General features: G+C 35.4%; 1 protein-coding gene across 1 annotated transcript; it reads right to left on the reverse strand.

Moving 5' to 3' along the window:
* Nucleotides 1–23,443, reverse strand: LOC128223183 (uncharacterized). The gene is made up of 19 exons (XM_052932476.1): nt 22,453–23,443; nt 19,344–21,914; nt 18,174–18,514; nt 17,401–17,514; nt 16,509–16,652; nt 15,786–15,916; nt 14,503–14,604; nt 14,064–14,276; nt 13,786–13,871; nt 12,903–13,020; nt 12,123–12,282; nt 11,505–11,726; nt 10,810–10,983; nt 10,121–10,297; nt 9,040–9,253; nt 8,354–8,477; nt 5,445–5,597; nt 2,669–2,763; nt 1–1,300 (listed from the first exon to the last, which is right to left on the reverse strand). Exons 3-19 carry the CDS (start codon nt 18,505–18,507, stop codon nt 988–990), a joined length of 2,874 nt encoding a protein of 957 aa, XP_052788436.1. The 5' UTR covers nt 18,508–18,514; nt 19,344–21,914; nt 22,453–23,443; the 3' UTR covers nt 1–987.
* Between the last annotated feature and the right edge of the window lie 619 nt (nt 23,444–24,062).

Raw genomic sequence — 24,062 nt, forward strand, 5'->3', positions numbered from 1 at the left:
TAGTTTCTATCACTTTATTCAAAAAAGAAAATTGGTGAACATCAATAAATGAAAAATGGTACAAATGACTTCAACAAAATCCTGGTTTTACTTTATTTATACTACTTCATTTATTACATGATACAGTGAGAAAAGAGCCTCCCAAAAACAAAAACTTAATCATCTAAAACATAAAACTTCTGTAATTTTTCAGCTCTAATGAACTTTGCAAACTAATTCATTCTTCATTTTACATAAAAACACAAGTTTTTCTCACAACACTAATTAATTTGATAAAAATCCATTTATCCAGATGTCATGCATTCGACACGTTCACATGAATGGAATTACCAGTAGATCTTCTAGTTAATCTGACATAAGCAGCAAATATGACATCTGATTATATCCTTGGGCAACATATTTTAAGGTCCATAAATTAGTTTCCCCAGTTATGCACCTGAAAACACTTGTAAAATCATTATTTTACTCTAGCTTATAAAATCATTACCGAAAGGTTTATGTTTGAAATACGACGCAGGCCCATAAATCACAAAAATACATAATTGTTTATCTGAACATTCACTGATAGTCACATGAAGTCAGGGTAATGACCTTGACTAGCAGGGTTCTCAATAAATTTCAGTTGAACCGTCTCAAATAGTTAAGTAACTGACCAGCTCCTACTTATTCTACTTAATATTCACTTTTTTTTTTTCAAATCTGAATCGGCCTAATTGCCATTCAAAACATTCATTTAGCTGGCAGCCGATTCTGGTAAACTAGTAGTTAAAAAAACCCAACAGATGTCCTTGTAAAAACACGTGATGTATCTTCAACAAAAAGGAAACAAAGTTGTCGAGGTCATTTCGGAAAAATTATGGAAAAAATTGAGACCATAACATATGATAATGCATGCTCTATTGTTTGTTGAGCTGGTTAGGGCTCAGCCTTTCTGCTACAGAAAAACTAAAAGTTTAACACTATATAAAACTTGGTTCATTGTACATTTTAGGCTTTCGTTGGAGTAGTAGGCTCGACCTTTGGAGCCTGCTCAACTTTTGGTGTTTGTTCAGCCTTTTCGATTGCAGCGTCTAGCAACTCTTCGCCAATATGCGGAATTTCCTTAACGAGGTTTTTCTCAATGGTAGCATGGTTAGGCAACGTTGACCTGTCGACCAGCACAAACTTTCCATACGGACCCTCTTCAGACTTGAGAATTTCGACGGTGCGTGGCCACTCCAGCTTCTCGTAGAAGAGGAGATAGGGCTCACCTTGGTACTGGCGAACATCGGACTTCAGCTTCTGCATCCGTGCAAAATACCTGAAATAACGGGCAATTATGAAAATCAATACCCTTGACTACAGAATTTATTTCTAACACCTTAAACTACAAACATATAATACAACTGGCAATTATGACTCTAAGAATCACTGATATTATCCTTCTTGACATGAATCATAATACTGTTCAGGAATAAAAACATGAGATATAAATTTGCTTCAAAGGCTGAGAACTCCCTTTTAGCTTTAAGGCTATTCAAGATGAAAAAACACAAGTTTAAACAATAGCAGATGCCAATGCAAGGGGCACAACTCAAAAACTATAGAAGCCAGAGTTATAGGACTTTCAACGCATGAAATTTCTGTCGCTAGTAACATTTGTTCTAAGTTTCGTGTGAACATCTCCAATACTTTTTGAGTTAAGTTCAAAAAAGTAAAGATTTTGCACATTGACGCTGATGGCAACAAGGGTATTGCCAAATCTTAAAAACCAGACAAGCAAATTTTTTTTTTTATATCCCCTGCTGAAGAATTTATATTGGGTAATCATTTTAATTAATACATAACAGGTCAAAGCATTCTGCATAACTATTGAAGTTGCTACATCAGTCATCAAAATTAGACTTTTGGATGAACAAGCTCGAATTCTTACACTTGAGGCTAGGCATCAAAATCTTTTAAAAAGCCCTCTCTTAAAAATCCCAAATTTGTGAAAGCCAAGAAAGCATTTAAACAGTGAAAGGCTTGCCGTCTTCTGCTAATTTTGACCACACCACAGTTTGATGCATTATTGTGTTTAACTCATTTAACAAAAAATGCCTATGATTAAGGGACCGGGAAAAAATATACAGTATTTTGGTGATTTTGTGGCTACGTAAATATTAAATAAAAAAAATAATATGCAATGGACAAGTCAGAACACACAGGAGGTAGTCTTAAAGGGACTGTACTCTGTTTGATGAAACAGCGAAAAAAAAAGAAAGAAAATTGTCGAAAACTGCATTGGAACTTACTACCTGAAGTACCACATAGTTTACAATTAATTTATTTTTCGCAGTTTTTCCATTGAAAAATATTACTAGGTATGTCTACCTAGTAGAATTCATTCCTTATGCTTGATTGCCTAGTCGATGTTATCACGTGATATGACCATGTTAGGTATATAGCTTAAATATTCCAACTGTTTAGAGTAAGCCTTCGTAGCACAGTGGATACAACATTGGGCTGCAATTTTGGCGACACCGGTTCGAACCCAGTCGCCGACTCAATTTTTTTTACATTTTGATATGTATTTTTACAATTATGATATCAAAGAGTAAAACATTTTATTAAATAATTATCTGAGATTCGTTACAGAAAAAAGATAATTTTTGGTGCCAATCTGGTGCACAGTCCCTTTAAGTTTTACCTTATTTCCCTTGTCTCTGTGACACCTATGCCTGGCCCGAACAGCACCTCACGGACCTCTCCTCCAGTCAGCCGAGATAAATGGTCCTTCAGAACCTACACAATACACATATAAATTATAGTTTATAATTTATATCACTTGTCATATCAAGTCATTTCTCAATCTCGACCTAAACTCATTATTCCATATTACAGCATGGCATAATTCAAAATTACTAATTTTTGGAAGCACATTTCCATGTTCACGATGTCGACGAACATTATTGCTCATTGTAAAGAAAGTAATTTCTAGAGCAAAATAAGTATGTGAGTATATACCTAGGATAATTGTTTATTTCAGTGTAACAATATATTTCACAGAGTGAGCACCAAAATTTATATTTTACGAGTGGCATAGCCACCAGTGAAATATTCACTTTTTGTGTTCAAGATGGGAAAAATATTGCTTCTTACACTGAAACAAACAGTTTTTAACCAGGTTTTCAACGAAAACCGGGTTATTAGAATGAGGTTGTCGTTGGGCGGAAGGGTGGGTGGGCGGTCGTCAAACATTGGTTTCTGTTCAATAACTTTAGTTAGCATTGATAGATATTGATGAAACTTGGTGTGTAGGTAGCTTATGGGAAGAGCTAGCTTGGGATTGCTTTTGAGGGGGGTGGGGCTAAGGTCAAGGTCACTGTTACTTAATATAGAAAAATGGTTTCTGCCCAATCACTTTGGTTAGCATTGATAGATATTGACAAAACTTGGTGTGTAAGTTGCTTATGTGAAGAGCTAGCTTGGGATTGCTTTTGAGTGGGGAGGGACTAAGGTCAAGGTCACTATTACTTAAAATAGAAAAATGGTCAAGGTCACTGTTTCTTAAAATAGAAAAATGGTTTCTGCCCAATAACTGTAGTTAGCATTGACAGATATTGATAAAACTTGGTGTGTAGGTAGCTTATGTGAAGAGCTAGCTTGGGATTGCTTTTGAGGGGGGTGGGGTCAAGGTCGCCTGTTACTAAAAAAAGAAAAATGGTTTCTGCCCAATAACTTTAGTTAGGATTGATAGATATTGGCAAAAGTTGGTGTTTAGGTAGCTTATGTGAAGTGGGGAGGGATCAAGGTCACTATTACTTAAAATAGAAAAATGGTCAAGGTCACTGTTACTTAAAATAGAAAAATGGTTTCTGCCCAATAACTTTAGTTAGCATTGACAGATATTGACGAAAGTTGGTGTGTAGGTAGCTTATGTGAAGAGCTAGCTTGGGATTGCTATTGAGGGGGGAGGGGCTAAGGTCAAGGTCACTGTTACTTAAAATAGAAAAATGGTTTCTGCCCAATAACTTTAGTTAGCATTGACTAATATTGATGAAACTTGGTGTGTAAGTTGCTTATGTGAAGAGCTAGCTTGGGATTGCTTTTGAGTGGGGAGGGATCAAGGTCACTATTACTTTAAATAGAAAAATGGTCATGGTCACTGTTACTTAAAATAGAAAAATGGTTTCTGCCCAATAACTTTAGTTAGCATTGACCGATATTTATGAAACTTGGTAAGTAGGTAGCTTATGTACAGAGCTAGCTTGGGATTGCTTTTGAGGGGGGTGGGGCTAAGGTCAAGGTCGCCTGTTACTAAAAATAGAAAAGTGATTTCTGCCCAATAACATAAGTTAGCATTGATAGATATTGATGAAACTTAGTGTGTAGGTAGCTTATGTGAAGAGCTAGCTTGGAATTGCTTTTGAGTGGGGAGGGGCTACGGTCAAGGTCACTATTACTAAAAATAGAAAAATGGTTTCCGCCAACAGTAAGTTTCAGTTACGTCTCTTTGATAAAAGTAAAGATAAAGTCATACAACAAATTAATTGGCTATAATTTCTGATTGCCCATAACAAAAACCTGGTTTTGTCACATTGCGGCGCTTCTAGTTCTTTTTATTGTACTATGTAAATTGGAATTAAAAGCCATTTTTAAAAGCTTTTTAAAGAAAAATGCGCCACTTTGTATGCGCAGTTAACGTAATTTCAGAACTGATGTTGTTGAAATTGTGCCCTGACCCTGTGCACGCTGATGTTTGATTTGGAACTGAGAGCAGGCTAAAATTTCAAAGCTGAAAAATATCAAATTTTTGCTGATTGAAACAGTGAATAATTAAATTTCACTGATAAACCTCTATAAACCACAGGAATGCATATAAGAAAATGAGTTGGGCTCACCAACAAGTTTTGCCCTAGGATTATCTTTCTGTAAAATATTGACTAAAAAAAACATTTTTATCAACATTATATATGAGAAAATGTGCAAATAGTAAAATATATAAACTTTAAATCAAGGCTGTAAAATGAGTTGAGATCGAGAAATGAGTTGAGAAAATGCCAAGTACCTACCCTTCAACTTCTACATAAAACACACAAGTACCCAAGTAGCTAATCATTGATTTCTCTAGTTTCAATCATTGATTTCTCTGTTTAATGTGCTTGACAGACCTCACAGATGCTATGTGACATCAATATCAGTAACTACCGCAAAGGCAAATAATCAGCGAAAGTTTTTAAAAACATTTCGCCATAAGGTACCTTTTCGCTATTTAGTCATCTCAAAAATATGCCCGTCAACCGGACTGTCATTCTCGGAACACCTGCCTGACCCGTACAAAATTTGCCGGACATGTCTGGCGGACCAGCACATTTCGGGAAGACTGCTGAGACCTCTCCTCCAACAAGTCAGGACAAGTATGCAGTTTGTGTCTTTCGTTTCAAAACTCAGAACATAAGATGTTATTGAATATTACATTATACCTTCATGACAAAGGCGTCAGGTAGTGGATTGCCCTGCTCGTCGTTTTTCATGATCGGCTCGTCACCGATACCCGCTGTCCGTAGTTTTTCCGCCTCCTCTTGAATCTCTTTCCACGTGATCCACTTTTTGTGGTCTTCTAGGCGAGACGCCATCTGACAGGTAAACGCAAAAGCTAAGAGAATCTATTTATGATTTTGTTACCCTGCAAGCTCATATAATTAAATAATGCTATCCAGCCAAAAACAAGTTATTTTTTTCCATTAACGTCTCAAAAAATAAGGTTGATATGCCTTACTGGGATTCTGTACCAAAAACACCTTTAGATATCAGACAATATCACTAAAAATAAGATAATGCTTTAAGGCACCAAAAAAAATCTTTGTTTCCACTATAATATATAAAGCAAAATAGAACCAAAATTCTGTACCAAACCAACCTTTATCAGCATACATCGTATGTTAGAAATATTTCAATAAAAATATTTATTTTAACATGCTCACTCATAAATGATTCTTTTTTAAGATATTACAGAAAATTCTTCCACACAACTACAAAATACTTCCACATCACTACAAAATACTTCAAAATACTTCCACACTACAACAAAATACTTCCACACTACTACAAAATACTTCCACACTACAACAAAATACTTCCACACTACTACAAAATACTTCCACACTACTACAAAATACTTCCACACTACAACAAAATACTTCCACACTACAACAAAAAACTTCCACACTACAACAAAATACTTCCACACTACAACAAAATACTTCCACACTACAACAAAATACTTCCACACTACAACAAAATACTTCCACACTACAACAAAAAAAAAAATGTACGGCTGGAAAGAGAGGAAACAAATAGGGTTGTATTAACAAACTGATATTTTAAGCATATTAGTTTTGCCCTAATTGTTATGTAAGATCCAAGAGCCTAACTTTATCATCTGCATCTGGTGCATTTCAATTTAAGAGGGTGCTGATGGCTGTGAGGCTGCAGGCCTGAATTAGTTAATTCAAATACAGTTTATGACATCATCCTTGTAAAAAGTACACAACTAAAAAAAACTGTTAAGTTACCCAAAGCTAATTCAGTGTTCCCACAAATCATAGAAAATAAAATTCCCTGACTTTTCCCTTTGACCAAATCTCAATTTTTTTCCCCGATGAAACTACTTATAAATTATACTACCCCCCTACAAAATCAAATTTATCCTTATGGGATCCAAATTAGCGAAAAAAGAAACTCATCCATATACCATATACACCGAAAATAATTGCCTTCCCCCAAACCTGTGGGTTACTAGTATATGTTTTACTGGAAAAGCTCCGACTATAAACTGCTATTTTAAAGACTGTTTCCATGGCTCTCAATCCCAGGTTCCAAATTTCCCTGACTTTTGCCCATTTTCCCAGACTTCCCAGACCTTGACCTAAGAAATCCCAGACTTTTTATACGCCCGAAGGGTCGTATTATGTTATGGCCTCCATCGTCTGTCCGTCTGTCTGTCAGTTTGTTAGCAATTCAGTGTCCGGGCCATAACTTGGTAACTAACAAAGCAATTTTCAAATAACTTTATACTAGGGATGGAAGCGAATACCCGAGTATCCGGATATCACGCAAGTATTCGGATACCAAAATGGGTATTCGAATATTCGTAAAGAATTAAAATTTCAATGAAATAGCTTAGCAGAGACATAGCAATTGTTATAAAACTTTTCAGATGAAATATTTCAGGTGATCAACAGTGTCTGTCGCGAAGCGGGTATGTGTCACAAATCGTCTGCTAATTGGGTGTTTGCACAAGGCGTGATATTGTGTCCTTGTGCAGCACCCTGTAAAGTTCTATGACCTTGTTTACAATGACAAGTGTTGTTTTACGATCTCAGATGTGCTTAATTGACACTCATTGGCACTAGTTGATATTAAACGGATCGATCATTAATCCGTAGGAATTGAACGTCCAATCACAAGATAAGGGTCGTGCAATCAAAGCTATTAATGACCAATCGTATTTTTGATGAATATGCATGAAGAAATTATTGCTATCTGAACAATAAATACAAAAACAAATTTGTTTATCTTTTCACTTTTCAATCAAATTTCCATCATTTTGCATCTTGTAATTTATTTTCATACGATATGTAAACATGTTTAGTTTATTGATAAATAAAAACGTACACGCATGTAAATAAAGAAAAATCAGATCGTCTTTTTGTCTTCTTATCTTTTCCGCAATTATATCCTTCATTACAAAACACCGCAGAAATTGTAGGTATTGCATTAAATCAAACAATGTAATGAAATAAAATTACAATCGACTATCAAATAATCAAAGCGTCATTTAACATGAAACCTGCTGATAAATAACAAACTCGAAAGCACGTGGCAGTAACCAAGCAACCACCTCGGCCTAAGTGACTATCAAATTCGCGAGGTGTTTATGTGGTATTCATCATGAGTTTTATAACGTAAAATGAGTTGTTTAGCTTTGATTATAACATTATAAGTTATTAAGACTGAAAAAGAATGAATGAAAAAGTGAAATTGCCATATGACGAATTATAAATTAAGTGGACAATTATGTCAAATAACAGAAGGTGGGTGACATATAATAGGAAATTTACTTATTATGAAAACAATTTGATACGAGTATCCGGATAGTATTCGAATACTTGATACGAATATCCGGATACCGATTTGGTATCCGGTTTCCATCCCTACTTTATACAAATCATCTCTACATTAAAAGGATTGGTCAAGCATGCTTTCCAGGTCCGTACCTCAAAGGCTAATTTCACTGGGGGGGCGTTAGCAATTCCGTATCCGGGCCATAACTTGGTAACTAGTAAGAAGTATACTAATATTCCTGTGGGAACCCTGTAACATGACTTACATTAACCACTTCCTGTGTTTCATAAAGCTTGAAGAGGGCATCCGTGGCAGCAAGATTGCGCGCATGATTCTTGTTAGAGCCGTAACTCTCCCCGACCACCCGCTTCTGGATGCTGATCACACACCTGGGATGTATAAACAGCACGATCACAGCCATGTTCACAACTGAATTAAAAGGCACACAATAAAGGCTGATGAAAAAAACAACCTTTTTTTCTTTCTTCTTTTTAATGCATCATTGTTTAACTATTTCACTGTAAAAATATAAAGAAAAGAAAAAAAACTAGAAAAAAAAACACTAAGATTTGTGTTTAGTAAAAAAATATTAGCTGTTATTTTATACTCAAATCATACATTTTTTTTTGGTTTTTCATTCAAGTCCTCTGTAGAAATTTAACAGCCAGTATAATTTTACATGCCCAGTTTGTTTATTTCACTAAAATAATAATTTAAGGTAGAACAAAAAAGAAATTATTCAAAATTATGTCTCGGCCAAAGCTTATCAAATTCCAGGAAAGTACATAAATATAATAATAATAATAATAATAATAATAATAAAATAATTCATCATAATTTTCAGTATTAATGGAAGAGTCAAGTTAGACTTTAAGCTGTTAAATTTCAATAATTAATACATAGAAAGGCTGTGAAACTTTGATTGTGTCTGTACATCTTTCATGAATTTACCTGAAGTAATTCTTCACACAATCACACTCCCACTGCATGAGAAGACCATTCTGCGTGCAGGAAAGCTGAAGGATGGAGAAAGCGTTTCGGACACGGTCCCGCGACCAATCGCTGTGCTCGATGATGACCAGTTCGTCTAGGCTACGCCCCTCCAACTCCTCTGGGGCAAATCCAAACCGCTTCAACGCCTGCCCGTTTGATTCCACTGTTCTACCTGAGATGAAGCATACAATCAACTTTATAACATGATCAGCCTATTTCTAGTTAAATATAACCATTATGATTTTTTTTTCTTTTGGTCAAAAATATATCAATCTACAAAGTTGTTAAACAAAACTACTGCAAATCAAATGCTTCTACATCCACAATGACCTTGACCTAGAAACTGCAAAATCTATAGGGGTCGTCAATTGATCATGACCATATTAATCCATAGTTAAAAGAATCTATGTTAATCAGCCAATGCCAATGCCGCAGATGAGGACTTTCCGGACCACATTGCCTAACAAAGTAATCTCCTTTTGTTTCTTCTATGCTTTGCAAGCGACACAAAAATATATTGGAACCAGAACTCACATGAAGATCTGATCTTTAATTCAGTCATTCATGGGAACATAAATAAGGCTAGATTTATGGGTCATGCTACACATGACTGTGCATATTGTCTTTGGGAACATGTAAAAGCTGCACTCACACAGATTGAACATTTTCACAACTTTTTAATTTTTTGTCTTAAAACAAGCCAATTTTTATGGAAACCAATGATATTAGACTGCTGACAAAAAACCAGATCGCAGGTTTTCATATTTATTATCAAAATTAATGTCTTATGCATTTTTCTTAAAGAAATAGTAACGCTTTTAGCAATAAATTATAATTTTTCAAACGTAAATATGAAAAACAATGATCTGATCTTTTGTCAGTAGTCTTATATCACTGGTTTTCTGAAATTTACGCAAAAATTGGCTCTGACATTCCAAGACAAAAAATAATAAAAAAATGTCAAAACGGGAAATCTGTGAGAGTGCAGCTTTAATATGTTTCATGAATACCAGATCTGCTTTATATACAGCTGATTTACCTGATCCCTTGATGATGATGTCGATGAAGTGCCCAGTCTTAATCTCTGAGTCCGGGATGCGACGGTGCTGGGTGAGAATCTGCTCCGCAGGAACGGTAGTAAGTACCTCGTGGGCCATTGTGTACAGCTGAGTCAAGCACTCTTTCTTCTTTTGGGTCTCAGATTCGCTAAAACAGCCTGAAAACACAAAATGATATTCACTGAAACAGCCTGAAAACGCACAGATTCATTGAAACAGCCTAAAACGCAGATTCATTGAAACAGCCTAAAATGCAGATTCATTGAAACAGCCTTTAAAAATAAAACACACAGATCCACTTAAACAGCCTTAAAACACAGATATTCACTGAATTTGAAACAGCCTGAAAACACAGATATTCACTGAAACAGCCTGAACACCAAGATATCCATTGAAACAGCCTGAAAACGGAGATATTCATTGAAATAGCATGGAAACACATGGTTTACTGAAACAGCCTTTCACAAACATAAATTCAGTGAAACAGACTGAAATACATGGATTCATGGAAAAAGTCTCAAAATACAAACATTTACTGAAACAATCTCAAACACACACACATACACATTCATTCATTCAAACAGCCAAAATTCAGGCACAGATTAATGGTAACGTAGCTTTCTGTTAAGAATGTGTGATAATATCAATTACTTTTAAAACAGTAACTTACTAGATGATATGAGTATTTTCTCAATGTACAGCTCTATAATGGTGTTTCTGTTAGTGTCCTTGTTGTTTTCGTCCTCATGCCTGAAGATCAACATTGGTACGAGCCCATTCTGCAGGGCCTGGACGTCGATCGTGCTCTGTACGTTGTTGGTTGGCCCTCGGAAACCAGAACTCCCTAAAACAAATGTTCATACACATGAATTAGGGTGAGAATTTTCAAATATTGGTGTTTTTATGCCAGAAATCCTTTTTTTCATTTAAATAGACTTAAAGTCCACACTAGGGCTTTTAAAAAAAAATTGAAATCTCTATCGGCAAGAGCCTGTCAACTTTTGTCAATATTTTTCATGACGTAGCAATTTGTAAGTGGTATTTAAGTACAATCATAGCGGATTTACATGTGATGTGTAAATGATAAACTTGTTTGTGTATGACAATTTCTACATTTTTCATTACTGACTTAGCCATTTTGGACAGGAATTATAAAAAACAATGTTTTGTCTTATGCTGTTACTGAAACCAGTGTGGTCAAAATTGGTCCAGTCTGCAAATTATTGATTTTTAGAATCCCTCGACCACATGGTAGAATCAAGTTAAAATGCAGTTAATAAGCACTGGCAGACTTAAAAACTCTTAAACATTAGTGTATTCTCATACTCATTTACTTCATTCTGCTAGTGTAAAAATTGGCCATACCCAGCAATGCAGTAAGGAGGTTATGGAAACGTTGTTCCAGTGACATGTTTGTCAGTTTATCCTTCCCCGACCCAACTGCAGGGAACATCGCCTCATCCTCCTCGATTTTGATTTCCGGTGCCGACTCTGACAGCTGTGCCATCGTCTTGGTTTTCAGGCGTTCCAGTGTCTGCTCATACGTGTCGTGTTTACACGCCTTCTTTGTGAGTCCTGTGCCTCTACCTGTGGTTAAGTATGCAATGACATTAAATAGTAAATGTGTTAGAAAATGGTATAAAAGCAGGAAGTCAATGTTATTTTATGTGAATTTTAATCATGAACATCGTCTATTAAAATCATTTTGCATATCTGTTCTAGATAGAAATTTGTTTTGTGTAATTTTAAATAAATAAATCGCAATACCAGTTTTGAAGTTATAAGAAAAGTCCAAATTATGTTTAAGGACCCCTAACATTTCAGGTGCGAATCATTTCTCTTCTAAAAATCACCAAGGCTTTAATCTTTGACTAATGACCCGGAATAAATAAGGGCCATTAACTTATCATGACCAATGTGCATACCAAGTTGGAGACTCTACAACAAGTCGTTCAAAAGATATTTTTAGGGAGCTAGGCTTACCTATAACAATGTTGCCAAAGTTTAGGGCCCCCTTGTAGTAAGTGCGGCCGTTCTGTAGTTTGATCATTTCACTGGAATATTGGTGCTTGATAAGGCAGTGGGCCTGGGTGGCGGCCTGTTCTATGTAGGATATGGGGTTGTCTGGGATATTCTTCATGTTCTGAAACATAAAAACAAACAATTAGATTCGCACTTGACTTTCTGGAAGTTATTGTTTGCATAAAATTTGCATGAACCGGTCGACCTTTCATGACCTCTGTAGGCGGAGATTCGCAAGAAAGACCTGTGTCATGCATATGTAAAAACATGAACTAAAAAAAGGAAAATGAGATTTAAGGGACTGAGTCTTTTTTTTCATGCATTGGCATAAGGAACAAAACACTTCATTCTTAATTTGTGGCCTTTCTACATTGGTCAAATCTTTATAATATTTTCAATGCAATTGTCTGGGAAATAACGAAATTTAACAAATGTATAATACTCAGGCGTTGCAATCTCTCTCCATCATTTAATCCTGATTTCAATATCACCCCTGAATTTGATCATCCCAGAAAAGTATAAATCAAACATGTTAAAAGTTGATAAAAGAGGATTGCCAGACCAACAGTTTAATTCATCATCAACATTATTAACTTGTTCACTCCCGTTATAACAATATAATACCTATTTTTTTATATATGTTTTCAACTTCATCAAAAACATTGTATTCATATTTTATGGCCCATTTAAGTTCCTACTGTTGTATTGTTGTTTCATTAAAAAGTAGTCCAAATCACTCACATGTATGGCTTGAATAAGGCTTGAGAGGGTCGAGGTCACGTCTACACCAATCAGCGACTTTGCCGCCGCGTTGTTTGGATTTTTCTCGTCTTCCTTAATTTGTCGATCCAACTCGTCCCTGTAATGACACATTAACATGATGAATGTTAAAAATATGTTAACAAAATGACGCATACACATTAACATGATGAATGTTAAAAATATGTTAACAAAATGACACATACACATTAACATGATGAATGTTAAAAATATGTTAACAAAATGACACATACACATTAACATGATGAATGTTAAAAATATGTTAACAAAATGACACATACACATTAACATGATGAATGTTAAAAATATGTTAACAAAATGACACATACACATTAACATGATGAATGTTAAAAATATGTTAACAAAATGACACATACACATTAACATGATGAAGGTTTGAAATATGTTAACAAAATGACACATAAACATTAACATGATTAAGGTTTGAAATATGTTAACACAATATCATAAACATTAACATGATGAAGGTTTGAGATGTGTTAACAAAATATCATAAACATTAACATGATGAAGGTTTGAGATGTGTTAACAAAATTTCACATAAACATTAACATGATTAAGGTTTAACCATTGCTGCAAGGCTATGACACTAACTTCACTTTCTTTTCCAACAAAGAACAGAAAGTCTAACAGGAAATAACCTAAATGCATCAGCCTACAGGTCGACCATTTTGTATATCTCTGCCACGGTCATGGACAACATCACATTTAGGCCTTTCTGGAAGACCTCTTACCTTATAGCATCAGCCCCTGGGTCGACCATGTTGTATATCTCTGCCACGGTCATGGACAACATGACATTGAGTTCTGGAAGACCTCTTACCTTATAGCATCAGCCCCTGGGTCGACCATGTTGTATATCTCTGCCACGGTCATGGACAACATCACATTTAGGCCTTTCTGGAAGACCTCTTACCTTATAGCATCAGCCCCTGGGTCGACCATGTTGTATATCTCTGCCACGGTCATGGACAACATGACATTGAGGCCTTTCTGGAAGACCTCTTACCTTATAGCATCAGCCCCTGGGTCGACCATGTTGTATATCTCTGCCACGGTCATGGACAACATCACATTGAGGCCTTTCTGGAAGACCTCTTACCTTATAGCATCAGCCCCTGGGTCGACCATGTTGTATATCTCTGCCACGGTCATGGACAACATCACATTGAGGCCTTTCTGGAAGACCTCTTGTTTCAGCTCCTTCTTGTTTGGTCTGATGGCCCGGGCCAGGAAGATGTCGTTGAGGCGAAGCACGCCAGTGTACATTGCCTTTCCTGCCACACGTGTCAATTCTTCTGCCTGGTAGTCAGCCTGCTCATACAATAAGTACCATTTGTTAATTATTTCCCTTGACCAATGCCATATTTTGACCAACATTTATCAATCTAGGCAGATACTTATTTGTATGATATAAAGTATTTCACTAGTTGGAAAAACCAATGGAAAATTAATCTCTTGATAAAATTTGTTCGACCTTCAGATATCGTAAATAAATACCTTAAAAGTAACCTTTATATAAAACGTGATCCCATCTTACCCTAAGCCCAAGTTTGGAACTGGTAATGCCATTCATTATGGTCTGGATGGCGTTCTGCTTGATCGAGTCATCATTACGCAGGAAAAGGCAAAACCGGTGCAACTGTAACATTCAACAAGCAAGCAACTTCATATAACTGTTATACAAATAATATATATATATATATATTAAAAGGAGGTAATACAAAAAAATGTAACTATAATTATAAAGTAATTTCATTAATTTACTTCTTAAAATATTTTGTTTTTATCAATAACATCATACCTATATAAATAAAAAAAAAGCTCTCGGTAAAAACTTGTTCAAACATAAATATTTTGTACTATTGACATGAAACTTTATCAGTAGCCATTTTTCGGTATAAACGGTGGATGGGTTACCTTAATAATAATATGAGCAAGTGCATTATATATTTATAATCACCAATATTCTGCCATAGTTAGGTAAGTCTGACAATTTTTCAGTTTATTTTTTTAAGTTAAGGGCCATAACTCTATGACCTGGTCAAAATTCATACATATTGCAGATGTACAATTTCCCATTCTGACCAACATTCCTATTAAGTTTCATGTGTGCAGGAGCAAAACTTTATCATTAATTATTTAATACATGCGATGTGATGGGGGTCTACATATTTATTGAGAGATCCTTCAAGAAGTAGTGGTATTTTTTTGAAGGTGAGATTTCAAATTCAAAATCGGATGCATTTTTAAACTTTACTCAACACTGTCTGATGTTAATTTAAATGAGTTTCATTTACGATGTTAACTTAAGTCTAGAATATATAAAGTTTGGAAGGTGTATTTATTTTTTGAAAGCAAATTTCAATTTTAAACAAAAAGCATGCAGGGTAATGTAATGGCCATGGGGGAAATAACTATACCTCTGGAATTTGGAATTTTGCATAGATTTTCACATAATGGGAATTTTTGTTAATTCTTCTGTAAGGTGAATATAATTAAATACACTTTTTAACACTTCATTTATGAGCTTTATTAACTATAACAACAATAAACTATAGCTATTCAAACAAAACGTCCAAAAATAAATAAATAAATAAATAAATAAATAAATAAATTCTGATTGGGAATTCTTATTCAACATTTTGGGGAAAATACCCATTTTTTTTGGCACTGGGAACATGGCCAAAATGAAATATCACCTCTTTGAATGGCCAATGACATGTGCTAAGCATTATAAAACACTGTCTGATTTAAAGTCATATTTGCTTATAGCTATCTTAACAATCAACCTTTTAAAATATACAAATGATTGTACATTACCTTTTCCGCCATTGACATGCTGGATAGGTCAGGCAGGTTGGGCTGGGCCTTGGCAAGTGAGTGAACCGGGGGCAGGAACCCGCCACGCTGGTTACCTCCCCTACCCCGCCCAAAGTGGTTTGGGGGCATGCCTGGAAAAACAGAAGCAAATGGTTGTTGAGTCACAGCAAATGGTTCATGTTTTTGAATAACACTTATCAGAAAAGACACACCCACACACACATACACAGGGACCCTGTTATCAATGATCGTGTTATACCGGGGATGTGATTGATCTGGCAGCTGAAGGGCTGAAACCATTCAAGCAAGGGGTTTAGGGGCAGCTTCAGACCTTCAATGGGGTGAAGCACCATACCAATAACTTTTTTTAGAAGCTCTATTGAGTGCTCTCCTTAATTGTTTAACTTTTTTTGGGGGGGGGGATGGGGAGGTGGTGTCCCTGGAAATACGCGAATCCACAAAATAAACATACTTTTTTAAATTAGTATCACTGAGAAATACCGGTAACTATATAATTTTGCAATAAATTCTTGCATGAAATCAAACCGAAATTGTTGATTTTACAACATCTTGTTGCATATTTGTTGATACGATTCATGAACGCATTAGGTGAGTAGATAACACACACACACACTGCTTTATATATTTTACAGCATTTGCAGAAAGGACTTATTAATCAACTATCAAATGATAAATATTCTTGAAAAACAATTACTAGATTACCTCTCTGTGCCCCTCGTCCCCGATTGTTGCCTCCACGACCACGCTGATCCTGGCCTCGCCCACGTCCTCTTCCCTGGGGCCCGCCCCTTGACTGTGCCCCACCCCGCTGCATGGCACCGCCTGTCCCCCGGTTGGATCCATGAGCTGAATGAAGTGATATACATGTATACTTAAGTTAGGCCAAGAGAATGTAATATTTTATTGTATGCTTTACTGTGATTTATAGAAATTTATTGGTAAAAAGTAAATATATCACTTGTGGCTGAGCCACTCATGAAAAATATCTTTTGGTGCTCACTCAGTGAAATATATTACAATCTTACACTGAAACAAACAATTATCCTCTAATAGCTCTATATTACTCATAAAGACCCGAGAACAATCATGGTCAACTCCTACCCTGAATTACACTAAATAATTACTATGATAGAAAATAGGAAGTAAAACAAGAGCCGTAACAGGGACATGACAAATTCCCCCGAAAGGCCTCGTTGGAAAGATAGCCGTAAGTATTAAGGCCTATATGGACAGATAGTGTTTAGTATAGAACATATTGTCATAACGACCCTCCCTACGTTTGCATGAAGTTAAAATATTGATCGCTAACATGTTGTTTTTTTATGTTATCATTTTTAAAGATCAAAATATGTACAAGGAGATGGCAAGTCAGCCATAAGAAAACATTCATACAAAATTAGAAATACAATCTTGTACCCTTAATAACTTGAAAAGATTTTGATTTACTGCCTTTGTTAATTGGTTGCACGATGACAACAATATGGTGGCCATCAACAGTGTCCAATGCTGTCAAACTTTTAGTCTTCGACAAATGGATGGTCTATAAAATATGAGCAGATATAAAACCTCAATGGAAACAATTTTCTATACTGACCTGTTGCGGATATGGTCTGTATCACCGTGTTATTGGTTGAGCCCCCTCCTCGGGGCCCTCCTCTCTGCCCCCTGCCTCGCCCTCGACCCCTCCCGCCTCCGCGACCTCTATCACCTGACATGGGAAAAATGAAAAAAAAATATAAACAACTGTGGTCTATGTACAATTACAATTTTTCTTCGACTAATGTAGGGTTTTTAGCTAAAGAGTTAAGGAAGGGTGCTATGTGCAGCACCCTTCTGCCCTCATGGAGACCAGCATTTTCACCCTCTTGCTTTTGTAGAAATGAGTGCTTAAGATACTCAAATATTTGTTTTATTTTGACTAAATTTTAAAATAAGATATTGAATTCGTACGAACATATCTGGCATTTGAAACCTAATATTACTTCAATGAAGCACAATTCCAAACATTTTCTATGAAATTCAAATTATTCACAGAATTACATGACACATGTGACCTTTTCTCTATTCGAATCCATCAGGGGCGGATCCAAGATTTAGCATAAGAGGGGGTGTAACTTAGGGGCGTAACCTTTTGACTTGTGCCCCTGCTTGGGAACAAAAAAATATTTGGTTTAAAATGTTGGCAAGGGGGTCCGAAATGGTGCATTTGGGGCATATTTCATTACTTTAATTCCCACCCCACTCCCATCTGCTAGTGCCCATCCCTTTTCTGCAACACTCTTTTCTTTTAAACAAAATGGATAAATTGACAAAACCCTACAGTAATGACTCTAAAAATGTATAAGAATCTGCAATTCTTTCACTTACCAGTGCCTTTACCGTAAAAGGCAGCATAGTCATCAGTAAAGTCAAACGACTCATCTCTAGGGGGGCCAGCAACAGGGGCAGGCTGCGGTGGCTCTTGTTTCGCATAACCTGACCAATTCTGACTATACTCTTTCTGGCCATAATCATACCCTCCATACGATCCTGGGTAACCACCTCCTCCATAACCACCAGCTGCGCTGCCCCATGCTCCTGCTTGTGGGGGATAAGCTGGGGGGTAGCCTGAATCTGGAGCCCTGGGGTCCTTTGGGGGCCTTGGCGGTGCACCCCAGTCTCCTGGGTAAGGCCTCTTCATGGGTTGGGGAAAACCTGACATTTGCACCCTGGTGAATAACAAAAATGCTCTTAGCCAAAGTTTCAGTAGTTGTCAAAATTCAAATCCAATATGTATTACCTTTATGCTTGAGAATGGCAGCCAATTGAATAAAAGTGGTTAATTCCTTGATTTGGTTTAATTTAGACGAAAAGTTTATTGATTGGTCAATATCTATCCAATAATTGCTATCGACCAATCAAATCATTTAAATTGGCAAACAAGCCAAAAGCCAAACTGTGGACAACTAATGGATGTTTTATACATTTGGCTGAAAGGCTCTGTATATGGCAGGAAAAAAATATTAATTCATTAAGTAATCACAGTCTTTGATAATATTGCAAACACTGCAAAACTAACTTTTCAGTCCATATATATATTTAATATTGTCAGTGACTTTTTTGGAATTGTTTTCAACGCCTGTTCCTTCCAAATTGGGAAAATTTTCGACTTTGGGAAAAATAAAAAATCATGCTAAAATAGCATAATTATATTCTAGCAAAAATGCATGTTTTTACCTTTTTTATGCTTACTTTATGCTCTAAAAAAGCTAGTATTATCAATATTTTGTTAAATTTAAAAAAAATTCATTGCTTTTTTATTCATTCACAGGACCTGTATTCAATATATTGGGAAAATATCATGAATTTTGGGGGAAAATGATCACTTTTTGCTATGGGAAACAGCCTTTAGAAGGCAGTAAATTGCACCAAAAAAGATCACTTCAACTGTATATTAAAACTGTTTTTATAAGCATTGCAATTAAACAAAACTTTATTCATGTACAGTACAGAAATCTTTAATTCAATTGACAAAACAAGAGCTAATGAATAACATACCTTGTATTGTTCGCTCGTCAAATATTGCAGCATCATTATTATATTCATATATTTAATACATGAAACTCAATTCTGCAATCATAGACTCCTTCTCCAAGATACTGGTAAAACAACAAGTAGTTGGTAGAATGCATTTCAGTCAATCGATCTCATGTCTTAGGCCATCTCAAATCTCAAAAGATCTCATATCCCTATCGACATCATATCTCAATTGATCTCAATCGACCCAAATCAACATCATATCTCAATTGATCTAAATCGTTCTCAAATCTCAATTGATCTTAAATCCCAATCGACATAATATCTCAATTGATCCCAATTGATCTCATATCTCAATCGATCTCATATCTCAATCTATCTCATATCTCAACCAATCTCATGTGATCTCATATCTGAATCGATCTCATATCTCAATTGATCTCACATCCATATAAATCTCATATCTGAATCGATCTCATATCTCAATTAATCTCACATCCATATCAATCTCATATCTGAATCGATCTCATATCTCAATTAATCTCACATCCATATCAATCTCATAAGTCAATCGATCTCATACCACAATCAATCTCAAATTACAATGAACATGATTTCTATCACAACTTTCATACTAAATACAAGTAACCCTATGATAAAAAAATACTAAAGGTTATATCAACAGAAAAAACAATTCTGCATACATGTAAATAGTCTATGAAGCAAATTACACTTCCTTTTCAAGCTAAATTTCAGTAAGACTAAGTTTTTGACACTGTTAAAAGTTAAAAGCTACCAATTTTTATCTGTATATGTAGGAACCTTGGTCAATATTTCAATGGATGCTACTTCAAAGTAGTCATGAAAAAGTATCCCTCTGACTGATGTTACCCACAAACCCTTTGGTAAAAGGATTCAGAAAGTATATGCTTCAATTATAGCCACCTATGCTCCTTTGAAAACTATTAAACTTTGTTTCTTGGGAATAAACCAATAATGGTATCCACTTTTTTCAGCATTTTTCAGTTAGAAGTCTTGATTAAGTATCTCTGAGGACTGGTGGGGATCAAACCCACAACCACTTTGATCAGAGGCGGAAACCAATACCACTAGACCACACAAACCCATTAATATTAAGCAGTAGAAAAGTAAACCATGATCACACTATTAAACACAGCGATCCACTGCGCAGTAACATTGTTCCTCCTTGGTGTCGAGTGAAAAATGAGATCATTTTCACCAAAATTGAAGGAGAGATATTCTTCGTCACCAAGTTGGCTCAAGTGAGTTACTGGCAGCTTGTACCTGTCTCTTGTTCAGCTAGGGCTGACGTCTTCGCTCTCGGGACCTTGCTGTCGGACCGGTAGTATGACCAATACAAAGAATGTCAACACTGGACCCTCAACTGTATACTCGGCTGTATTAAACATGTTTAATTTCACTTCCAAACCATCATTTAAGATCACCACAACCCCCTGCCCCCACAAAACAAGAGCATCAACCTCCATCCAACTAAAGCTAAGTCAGCAAGAGTTGTGGGTCTTACTACAAATAGGTATGCATAAAGCTGCACTCCCACAGATTGACATTTTTTAAGTTTATATCTCAGAATCAGCTGATGTTGGCATTATTGCCTCAATTCAGAATACAAGAAAACTCACAATCTAAATTTTTCGAAAAAACAGAGTAAACTTCAATATTCTTAAAATGTAAGTAACACTTTTAGCAGCAATACATCATTTTAACCATGAATATGAAGAACTGTAATCTAATCTTAGTCAGCCTTCTTATAGCACTGGTTTCCAGACATCTACATAAAAATTGGCTCATTCAAAGGCAAAAAATAAAAAAAAGTTATCAAAACAAGCAATCGTCAAAATTTGCAATCTGTGAGAGTGCAGCTACTATAGTAATCTTTGGAAACACAGTGTTTTTTTTTCACTTTTAGGGGAATGGGGCCAGGGCCCGTCAGGAGGGGAAAATCGCGTCGTAAAAGGGCAAAAAGGGGAAAATGTATAAATGCAAAAATCATTAAAGCTTTGCCTTCCTCTTTAATAAATTGATCATATGCATATACATAACAAGATCAAAGTGAAAGTGAATTAATATAATTAATTTTCCGAGCGCTTGAACGATACCGATCAATCAAGGGAGACTAGCACGTATGATCACTACGAGTAAAATGCGGCGCCAAACTGCGTTTACCGTATTGAAAAGTGCCGTAATTACGATCGGCAAAGTTATTTTAGAGGACGATTTTGACATCGTCGGGAGGGGAATTTTTTTACTGAAATAGGGGAAAAATATATACTTTTTGGAGAGGGGAATGGGGCCGAATTTCAACCCCAAATCAGGCCTAAAAAAAACACTGAAACATGTTAACAAGTTCCTCTTCTTCTAGTTATCAGCATTGGACACAATTCTTTTTTTGCAATTCACATGTCAATAGTGATTATTTATAAACATTACAGCCGAGTATACAAGAATAGAAGGAATATGAAGAAATCATTCATTTGAATCAGGCCATTCTAAACCTATCCGACACGCAAGGTCAGTCTCTGAGAAATTTGAAGAATCGGAAGTCTTCCTTACCTAGGAAATAGAACAATCAATTAGTATTATACATCTTCAATAGTAACAGTGAATAGTATACATTTATAATACTAATTACTATATTACTAAAGCAGATATTTTGTACGATTGTTTCAAAGTCAATATTTCTACTTTAATTTTAGTTTAGCAGAACCATGCAAGTAGAAATTCAATAGTTTTAAATTTAACTTCTCAAGACAAATAAGAGTTATCAGTATGATTTCAATAAGATTAAAACTTAACATGAAAAACAAGTTCATTCTGTCTTAGTTTTCTGCAATTTACAAACCCCAATTAAGTTAACAACATATAATGAAAAAGCAGAAATAAGTCTGAAATGATGTTTAAACAGTTTATGTATAACTGGCCATATACTTGTAAATTGATTTCAAAGGAATTATTTGATTTTCAATTACATTATAAAACATACTTTTCAAAATGACAGAATGAACCTTCAAACTAAATCAATATTTCTAAAAGTGTCATATATAAAAATGAATATGATATGTAAATCATTTCCATTTTTAATCAAACACACCTTTAGTGTCTTTGCAGGGGAATATATCACAGCAAGTGGACTAAATAGAATGAAACCTGAAATATAATGAAAAAGTTACCAAACAAAATGATAACCACTCATACATTTCATGTTTGCCAATACTTAGCAATTGTTTGAAGATAAAACATACAATATTAAAAGCACAGTACATGCAGCTGCTTGAAAATTGACATCTAAACAAGACTGCAATACAGGTATTGAGTTAAGGCAAGGTAAAATTATTCGAAGACGACAACTCCAAAGCTACTGCCATACATTAACTTAATCATTAAAGAACAGACAAGATACCCAAAAAGCAGCAATCATGATTAAAACTTTTTAATTAATATTTTGTTTGACAGTCTAGATGCACTTTATTTTAAGCAAAGGCCTTTAAAAAAACAATGTTTTAGCAGAAAGCCACAATAATGGGTGTTCAGGGAAACTTAATTATTCATCAATTTGACATTGTTTTGATTTCCTGAACCACTCTGTGAACTATATCAAAGAGTGTTCTGCTTCTATATATTGAGCTTGGATCTAAATACGGCAATGTTTAGCACAGCAGCTAGGCTCTGGCAGTAACAATTGACATTTACATAAAACACCCGAAGATCAAGGACTTCCTAAAAAGTTCTTTAGAACATCTACACATACAGCATTATTACAAATCATTACATGGAACGCAATAATGAATAAGCTCGGCTTTAAATAAAATATTCTGTTCGAAAACACTGGTTACATTGTATCCTAAATATACGGTATATTTTAAATTATTTGTCCGAAATTTCTGACAGTCCGACCAAACATTGAAAAGAACATTTGTTAAACAGAATATGGACGCAGTCAAAATAATCACTATGCAGTAGATTGTATAATGCTATTATTTACACGGCGGGCGTATTCAACACTTGGAGTTTCAAAGAAATACTGCAGCAAATCGAGTTAAAAAAACGATAAAAAATGGAAGTAAATTTATTTCCAGCGTTGAAAAAAAAATTCTTGTGAAACTTGCAAAAGATGCGGTACTATTTCCCGGTCTCTCCTCGTAACAAACTCCGCGCAGGGTTACTTCCCTTTGTAAACAGTACAGTAACACTGCCACCACAAGATTTTCATCCAAAATTGGATGAAAACTTTTAATGGCATTTTTTTTAATCATATATATTTATTCTTATATCCTTTCTTAAATAATTACTTTACGCCAGTTGATAGGCATAATATGTTTTATAAAAAATAACAATTAAAAAAAACATTCGGAAATGTTCGGTCTTTTTTTCAAATTGAAAGTAGGATTTACAAATTACAATATCAACATGGATGTGTTGTTAGCTATTCAGACATGTATCGAACGTTTTGCATTTTTTCCTTTTTATGGAATAAAATCGTTTATTTTCTAAACAAATGAAACATGTTGCTGGAATTTCTTTTAAAGGTGTTCCGTCCATTTTGTAAATTGCAATCACGTGCCGTTTCTATCATCACGTGATATTTGTGAAGGCAGTGATTACTGTACTGCAAGGGAAGTAACACTGCGCGGAGTTTGTCCTCGTAAAATCCGGTCTCATAATTCCCGGTTCATAACATTCGGAACTCCTCGGCCATTTTTT

The sequence above is a fragment of the Mya arenaria genome, chromosome 17 (assembly GCF_026914265.1).
Source record: "Mya arenaria isolate MELC-2E11 chromosome 17, ASM2691426v1".
In the NCBI taxonomy this organism is placed as follows: Eukaryota; Metazoa; Mollusca; class Bivalvia; order Myida; family Myidae; genus Mya; species Mya arenaria.